Source organism: Oreochromis niloticus, linkage group LG6, assembly GCF_001858045.2.
Source record: "Oreochromis niloticus isolate F11D_XX linkage group LG6, O_niloticus_UMD_NMBU, whole genome shotgun sequence".
In the NCBI taxonomy this organism is placed as follows: Eukaryota; Metazoa; Chordata; class Actinopteri; order Cichliformes; family Cichlidae; genus Oreochromis; species Oreochromis niloticus.
In genome coordinates this window covers 22645741-22667331 of record NC_031971.2, presented here as the reverse complement: position 1 = coordinate 22667331, position 21591 = coordinate 22645741, and the positions used below count along the sequence as shown (strand labels likewise).

General features: G+C 38.7%; 2 protein-coding genes across 16 annotated transcripts in view; one reads left to right on the top strand and one right to left on the bottom strand.

Annotated features, from left to right (window-relative positions):
- Window positions 1-16060, top strand: part of ank2a (ankyrin 2a, neuronal) — a 98012-nt gene extending 81952 nt beyond the window's left edge. For 6 of the 7 annotated variants that reach the window (XM_025907752.1, XM_025907750.1, XM_025907753.1 and 3 more), the window contains 5 exons: window positions 11793-11876; window positions 11962-12126; window positions 12297-12470; window positions 12695-12786; window positions 14109-16060. In XM_025907752.1, the coding sequence (XP_025763537.1) occupies window positions 11793-11876; window positions 11962-12126; window positions 12297-12470; window positions 12695-12786; window positions 14109-14313 (720 nt within the window). In that variant the 3' untranslated portion in view covers window positions 14314-16060. The remainder of the gene's footprint in view (window positions 1-11792; window positions 11877-11961; window positions 12127-12296; window positions 12471-12694; window positions 12787-14108) is intronic. The other variant, XM_025907748.1, reaches the window with a different exon arrangement.
- A 1080-nt stretch (window positions 16061-17140) lies between these two features.
- Window positions 17141-21591, bottom strand: part of camk2d2 (calcium/calmodulin-dependent protein kinase (CaM kinase) II delta 2) — a 41836-nt gene continuing 37385 nt past the window's right edge. For all 9 annotated transcript variants that reach the window (XM_019359815.2, XM_019359817.2, XM_019359818.2 and 6 more), the window contains one exon: window positions 17141-19593. In XM_019359815.2, coding sequence (XP_019215360.1) covers window positions 19590-19593 — 4 coding nt within the window. In that variant the 3' untranslated portion in view covers window positions 17141-19589. The remainder of the gene's footprint in view (window positions 19594-21591) is intronic.

The window sequence follows — 21591 nt, the reverse complement described above, 5'->3', positions numbered from 1 at the left end:
GACTGGGAAGATTCTGATTTGTGTCTGGAAATTATGTTTGATGAGATCAGACCAGTGTCCTCTCAGTCACATTCATCTGATTTTAGTCTGGATTTGTTATCAGATAATAGAGCATTGTCTCCAGAGTTTGTGTCTCCTGGTTTGGACTTTTCACTCTTGAACACTTGGCTGGCAGACTTTAGAGCATCCTCCCCAGAATCTGTGGTGTCAGTTCATCAATGTCCTCATTCTTCTTCCATGATGTTGAGTCCAACAATCAGTCAACATTGTAACTACTACTTGCAATATTCTGAAAATAGGCCCACATCACCTCTTTCAACAATGTCCGATAATGAGGATTTAAAATCTTGTCTTGCACAAATGTTTGAGGACAACAGACCAGATTCACCAGATTCCCACTCTTCAAATGTTGAAGTGAAACACTCAGCTCTTACTGTAAAATCATCCCCTTTGCTGCCTGCTTCAAGACCTTTGACCTATGCACAGGTTGTGCGAGGCTTTACACATGACAACGAATGTGACACTTTGTTTGACTTCCAAAGTAGTGACTTGAGAACTATGCCTTCTGCGTCTTCGCCATCAGAACCATCTGATACAGAACATACCCTTTATCTTCTAGACGAGTGGGTGGCGCAATTAAGGCCACAGTCTCCTGAATCGTTGGAGTCTGAAGGTGAATTTAGGCCGCTCTCTCTGGACTCACCTGTTCCTCAGTTCAGATGTCCCCATAATGAATGTAATGCGGAATTGTTAGGGCAAAGGTCGGTTACACCAGAATCAGCATTTTCGGACTGGGAAGATTCTGATTTGTGTTTGGAAATTATGTTTGATGAGATCAGACCAGTGTCCTCTCAGTCACATTCATCTGATTTTAGTCTGGATTTGTTATCAGATAATAGAGCATTGTCTCCAGAGTTTGTGTCTCCTGGTTTGGACTTTTCACTCTTGAACACTTGGCTGGCAGACTTTAGAGCATCCTCCCCAGAATCTGTGGTGTCAGTTCATCAATGTCCTCATTCTTCTTCCATGATGTTGAGTCCAACAATCAGTCAACATTGTAACTACTACTTGCAATATTCTGAAAATAGGCCCACATCACCTCTTTCAACAATGTCCGATAATGAGGATTTAAAATCTTCTCTTGCACAAACGTTTGAGGACAACAGACCAGATTCACCAGATTCCCACTCTTCAAATGTTGAAGTTAAACACTCAGCTCTTACTGTAAAATCATCCCCTTTGCTGCCTGCTTCAAGACCTTTGACCTATGCACAGGTTGTGCGAGGCTTTACACATGACAACGAATGTGACACTTTGTTTGACTTCCAAAGTAGTGACTTGAGAACTATGCCTTCTGCGTCTTCGCCATCAGAACCATCTGATACAGAACATACCCTTTATCTTCTAGACGAGTGGGTGGCGGAATTAAGGCCACAGTCTCCTGAATCGTTGGAGTCTGAAGGTGAATTTAGGCCGCTCTCTCCGGACTCACCTGTTCCTCAGTTCAGATGTCCCCATAATGAATGTAATGCGGAATTGTTAGGGCAAAGGTCGGTTACACCAGAATCAGTATTTTCGGACTGGGAAGATTCTGATTTGTGTCTGGAAATTATGTTTGATGAGATCAGACCAGTGTCCTCTCAGTCACATTCATCTGATTTAGTCTGGATTTGTTATCAGATAATAGAGCATTGTCTCCAGAGTTTGTGTCTCCTGGTTTGGACTTTTCACTCTTGAACACTTGGCTGGCAGACTTTAGAGCATCCTCCCCAGAATCTGTGGTGTCAGTTCATCAATGTCCTCATTCTTCTTCCATGATGTTGAGTCCAACAATCAGTCAACATTGTAACTACTACTTGCAATATTCTGAAAATAGGCCCACGTCACCTCTTTCAACAATGTCCGATAATGAGGATTTAGAATCTTGTCTTGCACAAATGTTTGAGGACAACAGACCAGATTCACCAGATTCCCACTCTTCAAATGTTGAAGTTAAACACACAGCTCTTACTGTAAAATCATCCCCTTTGCTGCCTGCTTCAAGACCTTTGACCTATGCACAGGTTGTGCGAGGCTTTACACATGACAACGAATGTGACACTTTGTTTGACTTCCAAAGTAGTGACTTGAGAACTATGCCTTCTGCGTCTTCGCCATCAGAACCATCTGATACAGAACATACCCTTTATCTTCTAGACGAGTGGGTGGCGCAATTAAGGCCACAGTCTCCTGAATCGTTGGAGTCTGAAGGTGAATTTAGGCCGCTCTCTCCGGACTCACCTGTTCCTCAGTTCAGATGTCCCCATAATGAATGTAATGCGGAATTGTTAGGGCAAAGGTCGGTTACACCAGAATCAGCATTTTCGGACTGGGAAGATTCTGATTTGTGTCTGGAAATTATGTTTGATGAGATCAGACCAGTGTCCTCTCAGTCACATTCATCTGATTTTAGTCTGGATTTGTTATCAGATAATAGAGCATTGTCTCCAGAGTTTGTGTCTCCTGGTTTGGACTTTTCACTCTTGAACAGTTGGCTGGCAGACTTTAGAGCATCCTCCCAGAATCTGTGGTGTCAGTTCATCAATGTCCTCATTCTTCTTCCATGATGTTGAGTCCAACAATCAGTCAACATTGTAACTACTACTTGCAATATTCTGAAAATAGGCCCACATCACCTCTTTCAACAATGTCCGATAATGAGGATTTAAAATCTTGTCTTGCACAAATGTTTGAGGACAACAGACCAGATTCACCAGATTCCCACTCTTCAAATGTTGAAGTGAAACACTCAGCTCTTACTGTAAAATCATCCCCTTTGCTGCCTGCTTCAAGACCTTTGACCTATGCACAGGTTGTGCGAGGCTTTACACATGACAACGAATGTGACACTTTGTTTGACTTCCAAAGTAGTGACTTGAGAACTATGCCTTCTGCGTCTTCGCCATCAGAACCATCTGATACAGAACATACCCTTTATCTTCTAGACGAGTGGGTGGCGGAATTAAGGCCACAGTCTCCTGAATCGTTGGAGTCTGAAGGTGAATTTAGGCCGCTCTCTCTGGACTCACCTGTTCCTCAGTTCAGATGTCCCCATAATGAATGTAATGCGGAATTGTTAGGGCAAAGGTCGGTTACACCAGAATCAGCATTTTCGGACTGGGAAGATTCTGATTTGTGTTTGGAAATTATGTTTGATGAGATCAGACCAGTGTCCTCTCAGTCACATTCATCTGATTTTAGTCTGGATTTGTTATCAGATAATAGAGCATTGTCTCCAGAGTTTGTGTCTCCTGGTTTGGACTTTTCACTCTTGAACACTTGGCTGGCAGACTTTAGAGCATCCTCCCCAGAATCTGTGGTGTCAGTTCATCAATGTCCTCATTCTTCTTCCATGATGTTGAGTCCAACAATCAGTCAACATTGTAACTACTACTTGCAATATTCTGAAAATAGGCCCACATCACCTCTTTCAACAATGTCCGATAATGAGGATTTAAAATCTTCTCTTGCACAAACGTTTGAGGACAACAGACCAGATTCACCAGATTCCCACTCTTCAAATGTTGAAGTTAAACACTCAGCTCTTACTGTAAAATCATCCCCTTTGCTGCCTGCTTCAAGACCTTTGACCTATGCACAGGTTGTGCGAGGCTTTACACATGACAACGAATGTGACACTTTGTTTGACTTCCAAAGTAGTGACTTGAGAACTATGCCTTCTGCGTCTTCGCCATCAGAACCATCTGATACAGAACATACCCTTTATCTTCTAGACGAGTGGGTGGCGGAATTAAGGCCACAGTCTCCTGAATCGTTGGAGTCTGAAGGTGAATTTAGGCCGCTCTCTCCGGACTCACCTGTTCCTCAGTTCAGATGTCCCCATAATGAATGTAATGCGGAGTTGTTAGGGCAAAGGTCGGTTACACCAGAATCAGTATTTTCGGACTGGGAAGATTCTGATTTGTGTCTGGAAATTATGTTTGATGAGATCAGACCAGTGTCCTCTCAGTCACATTCATCTGATTTTAGTCTGGATTTGTTATCAGATAATAGAGCATTGTCTCCAGAGTTTGTGTCTCCTGGTTTGGACTTTTCACTCTTGAACAGTTGGCTGGCAGACTTTAGAGCATCCTCCCCAGAATCTGTGGTGTCAGTTCATCAATGTCCTCATTCTTCTTCCATGATGTTGAGTCCAACAATCAGTCAACATTGTAACTACTACTTGCAATATTCTGAATATAGGCCCACGTCACCTCTTTCAACAATGTCCGATAATGAGGATTTAGAATCTTGTCTTGCACAAATGTTTGAGGACAACAGACCAGATTCACCAGATTCCCACTCTTCAAATGTTGAAGTTAAACACACAGCTCTTACTGTAAAATCATCCCCTTTGCTGCCTGCTTCAAGACCTTTGACCTATGCACAGGTTGTGCGAGGCTTTACACATGACAACGAATGTGACACTTTGTTTGACTTCCAAAGTAGTGACTTGAGAACTATGCCTTCTGCGTCTTCGCCATCAGAACCATCTGATACAGAACATACCCTTTATCTTCTAGACGAGTGGGTGGCGGAATTAAGGCCACAGTCTCCTGAATCGTTGGAGTCTGAAGGTGAATTTAGGCCGCTCTCTCCGGACTCACCTGTTCCTCAGTTCAGATGTCCCCATAATGAATGTAATGCGGAATTGTTAGGGCAAAGGTCGGTTACACCAGAATCAGCATTTTCGGACTGGGAAGATTCTGATTTGTGTCTGGAAATTATGTTTGATGAGATCAGACCAGTGTCCTCTCAGTCACATTCATCTGATTTTAGTCTGGATTTGTTGTCAGATAATAGAGCATTGTCTCCAGAGTTTGTGTCTCCTGGTTTGGACTTTTCACTCTTGAACAGTTGGCTGGCAGACTTTAGAGCATCCTCCCCAGAATCTGTGGTGTCAGTTCATCAATGTCCTCATTCTTCTTCCATGATGTTGAGTCCAACAATCAGTCAACATTGTAACTACTACTTGCAATATTCTGAATATAGGCCCACGTCACCTCTTTCAACAATGTCCGATAATGAGGATTTAGAATCTTGTCTTGCACAAATGTTTGAGGACAACAGACCAGATTCACCAGATTCCCACTCTTCAAATGTTGAAGTTAAACACACAGCTCTTACTGTAAAATCATCCCCTTTGCTGCCTGCTTCAAGACCTTTGACCTATGCACAGGTTGTGCGAGGCTTTACACATGACAACGAATGTGACACTTTGTTTGACTTCCAAAGTAGTGACTTGAGAACTATGCCTTCTGCGTCTTCGCCATCAGAACCATCTGATACAGAACATACCCTTTATCTTCTAGACGAGTGGGTGGCGGAATTAAGGCCACAGTCTCCTGAATCGTTGGAGTCTGAAGGTGAATTTAGGCCGCTCTCTCCGGACTCACCTGTTCCTCAGTTCAGATGTCCCCATAATGAATGTAATGCGGAATTGTTAGGGCAAAGGTCGGTTACACCAGAATCAGCATTTTCGGACTGGGAAGATTCTGATTTGTGTCTGGAAATTATGTTTGATGAGATCAGACCAGTGTCCTCTCAGTCACATTCATCTGACTTTGGTCCCGATTCTTTATCAAATAATAGCCCTTCGTCCCCAGAAAATGAACGTGACACAACTTCCTCCCCAAGGTCAAGTTATGCTTTCAGAGAAAAATCAACTTCGGTCAAGGCTTTTTCATCAGATTTTAAACCTCTATCTATCCGTACCCAGGTACATACTTCATTTTTGCATTCCTTGCCGTCACATTCATATGAAATGAGATATGTTACTGAATCTAGCATACAAAACAAAGTTTGTTTTCCCAGACTAGTGTCACATCTTTTTGATCCAATGTATAAAGGAAAATGTTCCTGTTCTGATATCAGATTTTCTGAAACCATCGACCTATTTAGTCAACTCAGTTGAACATCACAAAAAAAACCATCCTGACACAACAGTAACAAAAACGGTTCAATTTTTTTTTTCTAGTTTTTCACCAGTCACCAGTCATCTTTTTTGGCATAACAACTATTGTGTTAGGATTTTCAAGCATCTCTACTGCAATGCTGAAGACACCCCTAATCTTGCCTTATGAAGTTAATTTATGATAAACTGTGTGATTCCCCTACACATATTTTCTATTTATCACAGTTATTCCTTAGTCCTTATGCTATTTTCCTCAATGCAAGTAAGGCCAACTAGTTACTGCTAGGGCTGCTAGGTACTACTAGGATCATGGGATTAACTCAAAATGAGCTTAATGTTCCCTTATGTGTTTTCCACTGTTGCCTTTTTTAGTGAATGTGGTTGTATTTCGAGTCCTAATCTTGAGGGGGTTTTGTTTTTTGTTTGACCAAGCCTTTCGTGTTCCCTAATGTGTAATGTTTAATGATTATCCACGCCAGTTAGGGCTGGTCGATATGGCCTAAAATTCATATCACGGTATAATTTGAAGCATGTGCGGTCACGATATATATCGCAATATATTCTTTTCTTCTGTATAACGTACTTTACACACTATAAGGCACACTTCAAATCCTTTAACTTTCTCAAAAATAGACAGTGTGCCTCATGTCTGAATTCTGGTTGTGCTTACCGCCCTCGAACCGATTTTAAGTGGTACACGGCGCGCAGAAATCTGTCAAAAAATGTTTTAGTACGACTTTGGTAAGCTATGAAGGCGCACCGCTTGATGGATTGCCGGAGCATTACGGCTGCCATAGTCAGGAGCCTCGCGGAGTAATCTGGGTCCAAAACTCCGTCTTCTTCAGGTCCCAAAGTCAAACGAACACTGCGGCATCACAGAGTTAAAAACTGTGTAAATTCTTTAATCCTTAATAAAAGCGTTGCTGCTTTACCAGGTGTAACAATTAAGTTTAACATCCAGGCTAGAGCAGTATAGGCAAAATCTCTACCGTTGGCTAAATTTATATCGTTTCTACCTTATACCGTTTATACTGCCCACCCCTAACGCCAGTCAAGTTATATTAAGCTCAAGTCTGCTGATTTTTGTCACAGGCTTAAGGCTGTAATGCTGGAAATGCAGGCCACATTTTGGAGAAAGGTCTAGTTTAGGTCTAGTCTTGTGTAGTGTAACCTGCATGTAACGTCCTATGTGCATGCATCAGTGGACCATAGGTGTTTTGCTGGGTATCTACCAAATATCCGGTAGTTTCAGTGTTGTGGCTGACCTTTGAGTACTGCCCATACTCAGCATGCAGTGTGACCAGTTGTTTATCTGTTTTATTCTGTCCAAACCAACCTTTTGCATTAGTTGGTAGAGTTACACCAGCAGAAATGCCTATCTGATGGAGGCGCGACAACATAAATTATAAATTCAAGGGTCACCATCTGGTCAAAACAATTTTGTTCAGGGGTGCTGAGGTATTTGACTTTGATTTTATGATATTATAATATTTGGTGCAACAAATAATTTAGAAAGGAAATGAAATGCTATATCTGTCACTATTGTTCCCTGGACAAATAAAAAGTTGTCAAATGAAATGTCATCACATGATGCAGATGGTCCACCAGAGGGAGTTGCCCAAGTATATCTGGCATGCAGGCTAGTTCAGACAGAGGATCTGTTGCTTTTGGTTTCGGCAAATAAGAAGAAAAAATAGAAGAGCATTCAAATAGATTACAAAATTCTGATCTCACTCTACATTAGTTACAGTCACAGATACATATCTTGAAACAAAGACTACACAAAATGAAACATCAGAAAAAGAACCCATAACTCTTTACTAAGATATAAATAACCTTTTTTCAGTTTGTTTTTTAATAAAGCCTAAATGCCAAAAAGTCTATATTAGATCACAATAAACCAGACATCACAGTCAGTTTTCATCATTTGAGTCACAAGCCAGATGTAGGAAACAGTGGTTTTCATCATGGTACCTGGCTAGAGGAGGCTTTCCATGAACAACCTCAAGGAAAAAAGAATCCCTGAAGTGAATACAACGTGTGTATGAACAAAAATGGACACAACAATATCACATGTCCAAGACTGATCTTCCCAAGTACATGAAAAGCCCATGAAAAGAAAATCCCCGATCAAGTTCAAGAAAAAAATTTCCATGGCATTGGTAAGGCAGCAAAGGCTGTTACATATCAGTGAATGCAGTGTTGATTTTTAAGTACTGGCTTCCACCAATAACAAGCAATAGCTCTCTGACCATGGCATGTTTGCATTAGAACAGATGGAATGCCCTTTCTCTGAAGCAAAACTAATAGAGATTACCAATAGAGATGTATTTTTTATTTACTGTAGTTGCAGTAAATTTTTTGCAATATTTAGCTGTTCAGTTAAAAAACACAGAATTCTAAATTTGCGACAGCTGATATTTTTCTTCCTCTTTGAAAGTACATCCTCCGTCAAAGAATTTTTACATTTAAAACCCACACATTTTGCTTTCTCAAATGTATTGGCAGGGGCACAACACCTTGCGTTGGTTGTGTTGATTCTAATTTTCACCTGATGTGTTTTTGTAACTGTTCCTTATAATGCTTGTGTCATTTGGGCAGGTTTTTTGAATCAGTGGAATTATTATTACAATGCAGCTCAGCAAAGTGCACTAGCAGTTGACTGGGACATTTTTTATAAACTGCTGGATGGCTGACTTTATAATATGACATTGAAGTGACTTTATACTCAAAAGTGCATGTTCATCTTCACAGTAAACCAAATCTTTGGTTATTCATTTTTGCAAGTCTATCATATTTGTAATATAATATCTTGTCAATTATGTACTGCTATGAAGAATATTTCAAAAATATCTATGTGCATCTTAATTGGTCATGCCATGCTTTTTAAACCTCATGCTGCCTGTTAAATACATGTATTAACATATTTCTTAATAATATGTTAATTCTGTTTTATATGCATGTGTGCTACAAGTGAACTTCATTATTTGAAATATTGCTCACTGTTCTCATATTTAAAATACCAACTTGTCCTTGAAAAATCTTGAAAAATGCATGCGTCATTGGAGTCTTCCATAAATCAACAACAAAACCACCCATGATATTTATTTTTAATTCCCACTTCATTGTACCATTTCTTTCAGGTGTCACCTGCATCTTCCAAGACAAATATTTCACAAGATTCACAACAAAAAAATCTTGATTTAGGACAGAGGCAGGTCTTTCCAGCAGAATCCCCATCCTTACCATGTGATTCAAATACAGTTTTCACTAAAAAACTAGAATTACCAATTCCAGCTAACTTTGACTTGGGTAAAGCACAATTTGACACCACAGTGACCAATCAAATTAGTGCACCACAGGAAAAAGACAAAATGTCATCTCCCACAAGTGAAGATTATTACTTAGTTAAACCAAGCTTCATGACTCTACAATCAGTCTCTCAAACAGCTCAAGATAGCCCAGATGCTGCAACTGTCATGTCCTCAGAATCCACACCAACACCACCAGGGTCTGGGTCCCCTCAGCTTGACCAGCTTCTGTCAGATCTGGAGGAGATGAAACTTAAGTTCAGACCAGAGGCACTTAAACCACATTCATCTGAATCCACCAACGAGATCCCTGCAGTTAACCAAATGTATGAGTTCAAAGATATTTTCCTTCAGGATCATGGCCCTGCAGAATATAGTGATATGCCAAAAGTCAATCTATCATCTGCTGCACAGCTTGATGTAGATAACCCAGATATTCCCATTACAGAGCCTCCACATTTCCAGACATCCATTCAGCTTGAACATGAAATGGTGTCAGTCATTCCTGATGTAACAAAACTTGTCACAAGTGTACCATCAAGCTCTGGTCTTCATAAAGACATTTCTGAGTCCTCTAATGAATCTCTTTCGAGCCCAGAATCTTCCCAAAGACTTTGTGAAGAAATGGAAGAACCAAGCTTACATGTGGATGCATTCCAGTTAAGCACACATGGTCTAAAAAATACTCAGAAATTTCCTTCAGTTGCCACAAAGAGCAAGTCTGACATACCTGAGAAAGATATTTCTTGGGAAGATGCTACAACTGACATTCTTCAGAGTCAAGAAGTACATGAATTAGCTAAGCCATCTAATGACTTTAAAGGTGTGACAGAGGAATCACAGACTATCCCAGATAGACTTCAGTTATGGGCAGCAAACTCTGTTGACAGTATACATAATGAAGATTTGTCTTCACACTCTCTTTCTGATTTGACTCCCGAGACAGTGATATCTGCAAGAAATTTTAGCTTTGAAGAACTGGTACCCAATTCCTCATCAAGGAACTTAAAAATATCTTCAGATGAGGACAGGACCAGTGAACACCATTCAGAAGGATCTCTGACTTCAGTAGACGATGAATGTTTTGACTCTCAGTCTTCTTCAGTCAAACCCAAAACTGATTCTTCTTCAGCCTCTGATGAGGAGTACAACTTGCCACCTGGCTATGCAGAGGCATCCTCTATTTCATCTACCTATACTCAGATACCTTCAGGATACAGTCATATAGTGCATAGTGGTGCAGACAGTCCAACCAATGAATATTCTGATCCAGAGCCTTACTTTGACTGCAAACAGGGTTCATCCGATTTCTCAGAGCCTGATCCCGATGAATCTGAGACAAGTGCTAGGTCAAGTGGAAGTCAAGCCCAGGATCACCCTAGAGTGCAGAAAAAGTTGAATCAAAAAGTACTGTTGTCTTCTGGAAGTGAAGATTATGAAGACGCTTCTTTTGTCCATGAGCCTCTTTATCGTGTAGATGTAAAGAGAGAAGAAATGCAAGAAACATCAGATGAAGAATTCACCTTGTGTGAGACTTCACAACCACCGCCTGTCTGTGAAACTGCAGCATATCACGATACTGATAAATCTCTGACAAGGGTAAGATGAGAGTTGGTAAAAAACCTGCAAGCGTTTTCCCCAGAGCTGAGCTTGGCCAAATTACTATATTTGCTTCAGAGAGGAATGACTGCTGGTAACCCTGTAGCCACATGAATGGGATCTAAAACTCCTTCTAACCCTTAATTTGTTTTGATTTCACATTTGACTAATCCTAACTTAGCATGTCACTTTGCTGCCTGTAACTAGTAGGATCACTCACAGTGATAACATGAGTTACTTTTTTTCATCAGCAGGCACATTTATTGTCATCTAGGTAAAAGCATGGTGTATTTTCCTTTTTGTTTGTTTAATTATAGACTGCCATGTTGTACTTTCAGTGTAATGTACAAAATGACATGCAATCATCTGAAAGTGCAACATATCACTCTGCTTCTTGCTTGCTTTCCTGCAAACCTACCATTCATGCTGTCATTCATTATTAAATGTCAATGGATTTGTGTTGCTTGGTCAGGAGATCACCGCTGAGCTTGGATCAATGTCAGAAAGTTCAGATGACGAATTTTTGACTGCCAGAATAGTACAAAGAAGAGTTGTCATTCAGGTATCTGATTTAGCATGACTGATGACGTTTTAAACCAGTGTGGCAACTAAATAAAAGCTAAACAGAAAGGATGAAAATGGGTTCAAATTAGATAACACACCCCTTGATTAACATGTATGAGCCTAACCTGAGAGTTTTGTGCTGCTGTGAGCACTTTTTTTTTCTTGGTTTAACAAAATACATCTGAAAATGCAAGTTTGTTTCCTGTGTCCGGAAGTCTCTGTTTTCTCACTGAATTACTGCCTAAAAGTTGTGTGCCTTATTTTACTCGAACATACAGTTGCACTAATTTGTCAGTTAAAGACGTGAATATTTCACTGACCCAAATGAGCCTTTCTGATTATTAGTTGTCTTGTTTTCCTCATAGTCTGATGAAATGCCAGACCTCCCTGCCCAGTCGGTGTCAGAAGAAAGGTACAAGGATGAAAATGGACACATAGTTGTCAAAAAGGTGGAGAAAAAATGCACTATATGCACTATGTGCAGCTTCGAAAGTTAATCCTATATGTAGTTGTTAAATGCATTATCTTGCTCAGGTTACCCGTAAAATTATACGGAAGTGTGTTTCCGCGGATGGTGCGGAGCATGAAGAGATGACCCTAGAAGGGGCTCCTCAGGGGTTTGTCCCTGCAGCGGAGGGAGATGGCTACTCTAAGGTTGTGAAGCGGACAGTCGTGAAAAGTGAGGGAGACCACACCGAGGTATGTGTGTTGCAGGTGTCCTTCTTCATAGTGTTTTGTTCCATTTTGTTTTGGGGTTTTTTGTTTTGTTTTGTTTTGTTTGTTTTGGGGGGTTTTTAAATGGAAGGTGTAACATCTATACTGATATTAATATATAAAGTAAAGCTAAATAAACTTTCTTTCTGACCTAGGTGACTTTTACCGAACGTGAGCATTCGTCATCTTTAAGGCAGGAGACGGCTGATGAACGCAAGATCAGTCACACGGAAAGGACAACAGTGGTGGAGGGTGAAAGGACAGTGACACACCATGGTGATCAGTCTTTGACCTCTGATCTCCCTACAGCCCAGGATGACTTCAAAGAGGTTTTTAAACACTTTGTCACCATTATTCCCCAACCACATAACCACATATTAACTAAATACCCATACATCAACATTCATCAAAATGTCTTAGCTCAACTACCTTGTGTTAAAAAAATATTAAACAAATAGCATATTATGAAGATGTTTCAAGTTTGAAATGTATGTTTTTATCATTTAATCACTTTGAATTAAGAGACTGTGTTCTTTGCTTTTTATGCCACCAGGCATTTGGTTATTTGAGTGGTTTTAGCGGAACAGAGCTCCCTCATGTGGTAGAAAGAGAGACTATCAAAGAGGATGGAACAGTGGTCAGGAGGTGTGCCTACTGGAGTGCACTTGTGTGTTTGTGTGTGTTTGTGTGTGTGTGTGTGTGTGTGTGAAGCTTACTAATACTGACTAATGTTTGCGCATGTTCATTTGTGCTCGCAAACTAGTTTTTTGTATTCTTAAACAATTATAAAAGTCAAACATGTAAATAAACCAGTGAGATTTGAGTTTATCATTTTTTAACTCTTTTGTGAACAAGTGTAAGAAAATGTTGTCCCGTGCACTAAATTAAAATTATTATTCGTGCACTATTTTGTTGTTTTTAGTAAATCATAGTTTTATTGAGTACATTGTGTTGCTGCTTTTGAGTAGCATAGAAGTTGAATAGTCTTAAATATTCCAAGTAATTAGCAAGCAAAAAACACCAAAATGAAAAAGAAAAAGATCAATTTTGACACAAATGAGTTTTGAGTAGAACTCCGTAGGTTTCCTAATAGTGGTATTTTATAAAAATGTTTAATTCAGGAAAAACTGGCTCAAAAGGTTGGTTTGGGGAACCTGAATTCAGATTCCATGTAGGGGAAGACATGTTTTCAGCCTTAACAGTATGAGTTTTGCAAAACAATCTTAAGCTTTCTCCACTAAGAAAATAGTTATGAAGTTGTTCGCAAAAAGTTGATTCCTTTCATCTAGTCATAGTGATTCAGGTCCAGATGAACAGAATCAAGTTTTTGGGATTTCCTTACCTGGGTGATTGAGCATGCATCATGTTGTGCATGTGTGCAGAGAGAGTAATAATAGAGATGAGAAAGAGAGATCAATTTCTCCCATAACTGCTTCTCAGGCTCACTGTTAAGTCCATAACTGAATTAAAAATGTCCTTCTCTTTACATACAAAATCCTGAGTAATCAGGCTTCATGATACCATCATCAGACAGTTTTATATTATCCCAACAGAGCACTTCCGCTTTCAGACGGCAGGCTTATTTGTGGTTTCTAGAATTTCGAAAAGTAGAATGGGAGGCAGAGCTTTCACATTTCGTCCCCCATGTGGGTGATATAGAGTCACTTGATTATTGGGGTTTTCTCCAGAATACTGTAGGGTCTTTACTTTACAGTATCAAGTGTCCTGAGGTGATCGTTTTTGGGATTTGGCACTTTATAAGTAAACCTGAATTCAATTCAACTGTGTAAATCCAAAAATTTTATGTTGGATTTACACGGTCTAATCTGTGTGGGGGGGGGGTTTTCTCCTATAATATATCTGTAACTATAGCTCTTCCTTTACTTTATTTTCCACAGGGGAATTTTTTCAAAGATATTTATCTTTCTTCATCTATTTCCCCTCCCTGCCTCTTGCTCCCTGTCCAGGGCCCATCTGCGTAAGGGTTGCACTCTCATACAAACAGTGGTTGAGGGAGCTGGGCAGCACAAACAGGTCATTCAAGAGAAAGTGGACCACCCAAGAAAAGGATCGAAAACCCGTGATCTCCAACAGCATCTCCACCAGCTCTTTCACCGCTACTACGAAGAAGAAAAGAACAATGACGATGAGGAAGGAAGAGTAAATGATTGAGTAACACTCTGCCCAACTCCCTGGTTGTGCCCATGCTAAAATCCCTGCTAGTCCTATGCATTAGTCACATGCAATCCTAGTGTGCACAAACACACCTCAAAGCTACCACAGTCTTCCCCTTTAGGACCTGGAAGATGATTTTTAGTTCCTGATTAGGAGTTTTTTTTTTTTCCCTGTGTGATGTTAAAGTATTTCTAAATTTCTGTATTTTTTTTTATTTTTTTATTTTTTTGCCTTTTGTGACCAAAGAAAGCCTTTTGTTGATCTCCTGATTGTTTTACTTTCCGATTCAAGTTGTCTGATAGGTTTGTCTGATCCTGTGGTAGAGCAACAGAACACTCAAAGAAAACAGAGCGACACTGTCCCCATCAAATAACTCACAAACCTCCAGAAGATAAAGTACATTTTACTTAAAAACACTGGTACTGCTCTTGGAGTAGGTGCTTGGACTGAAAGACGATATTTCACATTGCACTGCCTCTCACAACTTTCACAGATAATCCTTTATGAAAAAAAAAACAACTTCTCACTCACTGTACTAGCCTCTGCTTTTTTGATTCAGATGGTCAAGATGTCACAAACAGAAAATCAGACTGTACTGACACTGAATTTAACTGCTGCTGTTGTGTTTCGTGTTGACTATGTGTACTCTGTCTTTGGGAATTATATATTCTATTTAATCTCAACATTACTGACATCTGTAGCCTAGGAATGAATAATCACTCATGTGAACTTAACAGGCATGACTAATCAACATCTGTCAGTTTGATCCTAGCTTTGACTGCTTTGTCGTTGTGTGGATTGCCCTTCTGCCTTTCTTTACCTTGTGTGTGTGTCTTTCATTCTTTATTATTATGTTTCAACTAAACATTGTTGACCTCCACTTTTAAAGTATGGATGTGATGAGTGCATGTGTGACTGTATGTGCTTTAGGTTTGATTTTGTCTGTGCATTTGATGAGTTAAATACCACACTGAACGCTGGTCAAAAGTTTCTGTAGGTGATTTTAACTTGTTATTTAAGTTATTTAATTTAATAATTCAGCCCCTCAGGATTTGGCACTGGGGAATGGAATAATCCCAGTTTTCTAATATTACATTTGTGGTAAGATGACGATACACTCACTGTTTTATTTATGTAAAGATTTGTTAGTTTATCTTTTGAATCCGATTGTTGAAGTAGATTAAGGCAGTTTTGTGTTATGTGTGTGAGTGAATGATTCGGCGTGTGTAGTTAAAGAGTGTGTAGCAGTTTCTGTCAGCAAAGAAAAGAAATGTTTATTTTACACAATTAGCATTTGCACTCCTGAATGTCAGAAGAGGACACCTCCATGCTTTCTGTGCACTGCAATACAAGGTACAGAATATATCAGCCACAGGGATAGTCTCATTGTGGAGGGATTGCTGTAACAAAGCAGGTTGAGAGCTTAAATATATGATTATCCACAGCTCGGAGCATCGCTACTGTTTGTATTTACAACATGCAATGTATTTACTCTCACTCTCACTGTTTATTTTGTGATTTAGAGAAAAAAAATGCAAATTAGTGGAGATTCACTGTGACAGATATGCTTTTAATTTGAAGACTCAGCATCCCTTCTCTGTGATGATGACCCGTATATACATATACAATGCATATATAAATAAATATCTATAAAGGCATGTATTACTGTATCAAAATTCAAAAATGCAGAAAAGAAAATGGCTGCAGTGTATCTATAGCTGAGAATAAAAATCTACAAATGTGCTGTGTGGTATCTGATTACATCTTTTAACTGTAGAACAGGCCATTTTGACATGCCAAAACAGTAGCTTGAGTGTATTGTTGATGGTTGTGTCTCAGGGGAGGTCTTGCATAACCAAGTTCAGAGCTTACTGGAACTGAGAATTATTAATTCCATCTGTGCTTTTCTAGAAACTACTTTAGTCTGCTTCTTTTTTTGCAAGAGGTCACCACGCTGGGCGCCTCTGCCTTTTTGGTCATGAACGTCATGCTGGATTTTCTTCCTGACTTAACTCCAAAAGGATTTATTTCCCAGAACTGAACTGGGGAGCTTTTGTTTGTTGGGCAAATGTGTAATACACTACACTTTTCCTACTGCGACAAATGAAAATTTATCTTAAAAATTTTCTTATTTTATTCCTGTTACTTCCAGTCCCATCAGTTTTATAATAAAGATTTACATAAAACATGTAATTTAGTAAATACTGTGAAAGTTAGGCACATGGACTTAGACTTTGTATTGCCTCCTACTGGGCATCAGGGGTAGCCCAGAAGGAACAGATTCCCATTTAAACTCAAGATAAATGGGTTTTATAAATGTTACCTTACACTATAAATTTTCAAAGACACAGTTCCAGTCTTTAAAAAGCATTACAAATAATCCATAAACCTGCACCCATGTTTACTAAGATTCAAATCAGCTGCTTGGGAAGAAATGGTTTATAAACAGGACAGCTATCATCACAGTGGGTTAAGAAATTGATTTGCCTAATTGACACATGATCAGGTCTGTGTGAAATGCACTCTTCTGGCGTTGTGATCTAAAGATCCTTTCCTTTGTTTAGCAACCTGCAGTTGTCCTTGTGCAGTAGCCCCACAAAGCCAGTGAATGCAAGAACTTGTTGATGGTAAGAGGGTTGAAAGGTTAGCAATTCTTCATCCAAGGAGGTCATTTAAGGTTGAACTGCTTATTTAATACACTTTACCTCCATACTAGCAAGGTAAGTAGAATCCAACTTTATTGATCATAAACATGTTTCACCTGGTAGCTTAAATGTTGAAATGCTTTCTCACTCATTTTCAGTCCAGTCCTCACACCTGACCATTTTCAGGGGAATATTTTTTTAATCAATCATCCATGCACAAAAAGGCACCTAACTACAAGGATCAACCAGTGTTGTATCTACACAAAACAGGCAAATTAGCAAAGAACAAATTTTAAACTGTATCTTTAGACAGTTTGTTACTAGCAAAAGCACATAATTCTTTTTCATTTCTTTAGTTAAATACAAAAAATAGCCAAAGATAACACTTTGAGAGGAGTAAATGGTAATTTTGCAACAGCAAGGTGATTCCCAAAGCGCTATCAACTCAATACTTGGCATATTTCGACATTGTGTACAATGTATCCTTAAAAAATTTGAGGAATCAGGACAACAGAAGAAGTCATAACAGTGATTGTCTACAGTCATACTATAAAACACAGCTGAGGCTCTGTCAGGGTTTGGGGCTGTATTTTAGTCAGTGGTGTTGGAGATCTTGTCAAAATTGATGGAATTGTGAACAATAAGATTTTGGTCCACCATGCAATACCATCTGGAAAGCATCTGATTAATAACAGCATCATTTTCAGCAGGAAAATCATCCCAAACACACTGCTAATGCAGTAAAAGCATGCCTGCGTAGAAAACAGATACGTAGGCACACTATCAGTCATGGATTGGCCTCCCCAGAGCCCAGGTTGTACATGTTGTATTTCAGAGTATGTCTAAACATGAAAATGTAATATAAGTCTTTAAATATCCAAATAATGAGGCACAAAAATATAGCCTGGTCTGGGCTTAGCATTTCTGAAGCACAACCATCTAATCACACAGTGACCAAACCACAGGACACAAATGCATGAAAAATCAATACCAAAGTAACACAAAATAAAATTAAAACACATCAATTATCACACATTTTAGCTGATTTATTTATTTCTTAAACATGTTAAGCCATCCATTGCCATGCTGGCAACAGTTACACACCAGATAAGGAGTGGTGCATTGCATTGACATCATACGTTTTGTCGAAAGAAATGTTTATGATATTTTCCCCTTTTAAAAAAGAAGAGACAAATCAGTCGAAAAGAGCAAACAGGAGGGATGACAAAGACACTGCCATTGTCCTGCAGTGGTAAGACCACTGGCTAGCAGAAGCACTGATCGCCAAGGAAGACATCCCAACATTTATTACAGTCCATTGCACTTTCTCTCCTTCAATTTTCTGATACCATCCTCTTGCCTTGGTGCAACTTTTTCATTACAGTGCTTCCAGACCTATTAGTCCAACCACCAGTTTGTATCACTTGACCTGACAGAAGGCAAACCTTCTAGTGCTTTTGTGCCATCTTCATCATCTGCACCACCTCTATGCAATTGGCAAAATAACACACTGGTATGACAAGAATAAAATGACAAAAGAAACCCTACATACAGTTATACAATACAAGTACAAACATTATGAAAAATGAGCTTGTTTTCGTCTTATTTTTTGTACAAAATGTAAGTGGTGCTTCGGCAACCAGGAGTTTATTTTCCTCGTCTTAGATATGAGATTCTGATATTTGGATGGTAACAATAACAACGTTATTGTTTTTACAACAGTTCCATGATGCTGGAGGACATTAGAAACATTTGGACAGGACTGATGCACAACATTAACAAATACAAACAAACAAGTCAGTGACAAATCAAACAGAAGATATAATAGTTTCATATGATCTTACGCACGATAACACCCCCCTCCCCCCACCATGCACTACACAATAGTCTTGGATTTTCATATATTACATATATGCTACATTCTCTTATTTCTTATTTCACTTATATAAAGGCAAACATATCTCAACGCAAGTGTAAGCTGCTCTGCTTTTCTTTACATTTAAATTAGTACTATAGATTGAAATCTGACAATTTAAACAGTATGACTTAGCTCATAGCAAACATAAATGTAGCTCATAAACTGGATTTTACGTAAACTCTTATGTCCTCTGATAGCAAGAATAGCAATTTCAATAATTGTTTTTGTTGTGTTTTGTTTTTTTAAACCAACAATCACAATGTATATACATCACCAGAACTAAAGCAAGCTCAATTTTTAACATTCTGATCTTCCAAATGTTTTTGAATTGCACACACATAAATACACGTAAAAATACATAACTATTTTTTTGGGAGAGGTTACAGTTGTAGATCTTTAAACATCTCTATTTTATATTTAAAATGCATACCAAAACATCTTAAAAAACAAACAAAAAACATTTTTTCTCAATCTGCTTGTTTCATAATGTCCAAATACGGTGTGCAGCCACCCGGTGGTGGTTTCGAATGACGTCCATTAATAAAATGCCATAACAGTAAAATGTAGTAATACTTGTTTCCTGTGCGATGTCATATCCTTATAGAGGGGTCAAAAAGCAGTCATGAACTGGCTAGTTGCTCCACTAGATTTGCTGATGGGGGTTCTTTTTTCTTTTTCTTTTTTTTATGTGACCACATGTTGATGTTCCATTAACTGAAAAGACAGAGAACAACCGTGTGAATCTCTGCTGACCAGACAGAGCACAAAAAGGATCTTTTGAGAAAACATATTAAGGCATGTAATGGCATGTAATGAAAAGCACACATCAGTGAAAGTGAAAAGCACTGGCATGGTACTGGCATGCAAACAGCTCTGAGGTACTGTTTACTGGTAATATCCCAGAAATGCCAACAAGACACTTGCACAGGTGTGTTCAAATATAATGCCAACATTTATACTTAGTCTTTGCAAAGCAAACAGTTTATACACGATATTATGATAACGCCATGCCAAGTGAATATTTCCCAGGATCTCATTTCAAAACAAATCAGCAGGAGTTCTTTCACTTTTAAAGAAAGTCTGCAAGGAATGCTTAAGGTGATATTTTATGTTATACGACTACAGTTTCAGTGCATTATACAGTCCCGATCAAAAGTTTAAGAACACTTGAAAAATGGCCGACAAAAAATCATATTTTGCATGGTTGGATCTTAACAAGGTTCCAAGTAGAGCTTCAACATGCAACAAGAAGAAATGGTAGTGAGACAAAACATTTTTTTTGAGCATGCAATTAATTCAAAACAGCGGTTAAACTGAAACTGGAGTTATGGATTTATAAACTATTCTAATCTTCCCAGATAGAAAGAAAGAAAAAAATCATCAAAAATCATTCAGAAACGTTTTAGCTACCTGTGCTGGTAGCACTGGTTTACATAATCTAGCTACAATACCATTCAAACATTTATTATATTTTGCTTCCATGGAGCCAGATTTTCTTTCTTTCCAAGTTGGTCTTTGGCAATAATTCTCCAGGCTTTCTGAAGTTCTTTCAGTTTTTTTTTATTTGTACAGTTTTCAGCCCAGTTATTGTACCTGGCCACTTTCAGAGTATGATTTGTTGTTGTTTTGTTGTAGTTTATTTTGATTTGTGTTTGTTTGTTTAGGCCACAAAAATTAGACTATGAATTGTTCATCCATAAAAAGGTACCTTGCTGACAGAATCAACCAGTGTTTGTCTGCACATAACAGAGAAATTAACAAAGAACTAACTTTACATTGTATCTTTAGGCACTTTGTTACGGGGAGCCTTGTGGAAAAACACATTTGTTTAATTTCTTTAGTTGAATCTGCCAAAAATGCCAAAGAAGAGCTTTGAATGTCCTTCAAGAAGCCCGAAGAACTATTCCTGAAACCACTTAAAGATATTAGAAGAAAGCTAGCTAAGAGAGTGCAGACTGTGTTGGAGAATAAAGGTGGTCACACCAAATGTTGACTTTCAAGCTTTGATAGAGTGATAGAGTGGGAAGCCCAGGATGTGGACGGGGTTGGGGTTAAGTAAAAAATGTGAGTTCCCTTTTGGTTAAATTAATATTACATCATACTGTAATACAGGAATTCCCTGTTTTCTCAATAGTGAAGTGATAGCTGGTACTTATTTTTATCTAAGTAGGAGTAAGGAAACTTTGGGGAAATTCAAGAGCGGCAACGCCAAGCTTGGCATAATTATTTTTACTCTAACAATAAAAGGATGTCGCTGAATCACAAAAGAACCCACACTTCATCCAACAGCTCATCCTGGTTACCTCCCTTTTTCTCGACAAGCAAAAGCAAAAATGTTTCCTTAAATCTAAGCATTTAACATCTAGAAATATAAAGAATGCTTCCTGCTTAAAATACTACAACAGCTTAGTTTTCATAATCTACTTAATAATTTCATTCTCACCGTTTCTGTTGTAATACTATATATGCAATAGTGCATATATGAAGCAGTCTTCCAGGTTTTCTGACTGCCCCTTTTCTGTTTCTTTGTCTCATCCACTACTGTAGTACATTGGTATAAAGCTTGCTTTATACCAATGTACTACAGCTTGATCAAAACATGAATTGAAGTTGAATATGTAGAACTCGAACTACACACAATGGTAGTATACATATGAAACCTCATATCTTAATTTTTAAAGAGGAGAAGAATGTAGGTAGAGATAAACAGAA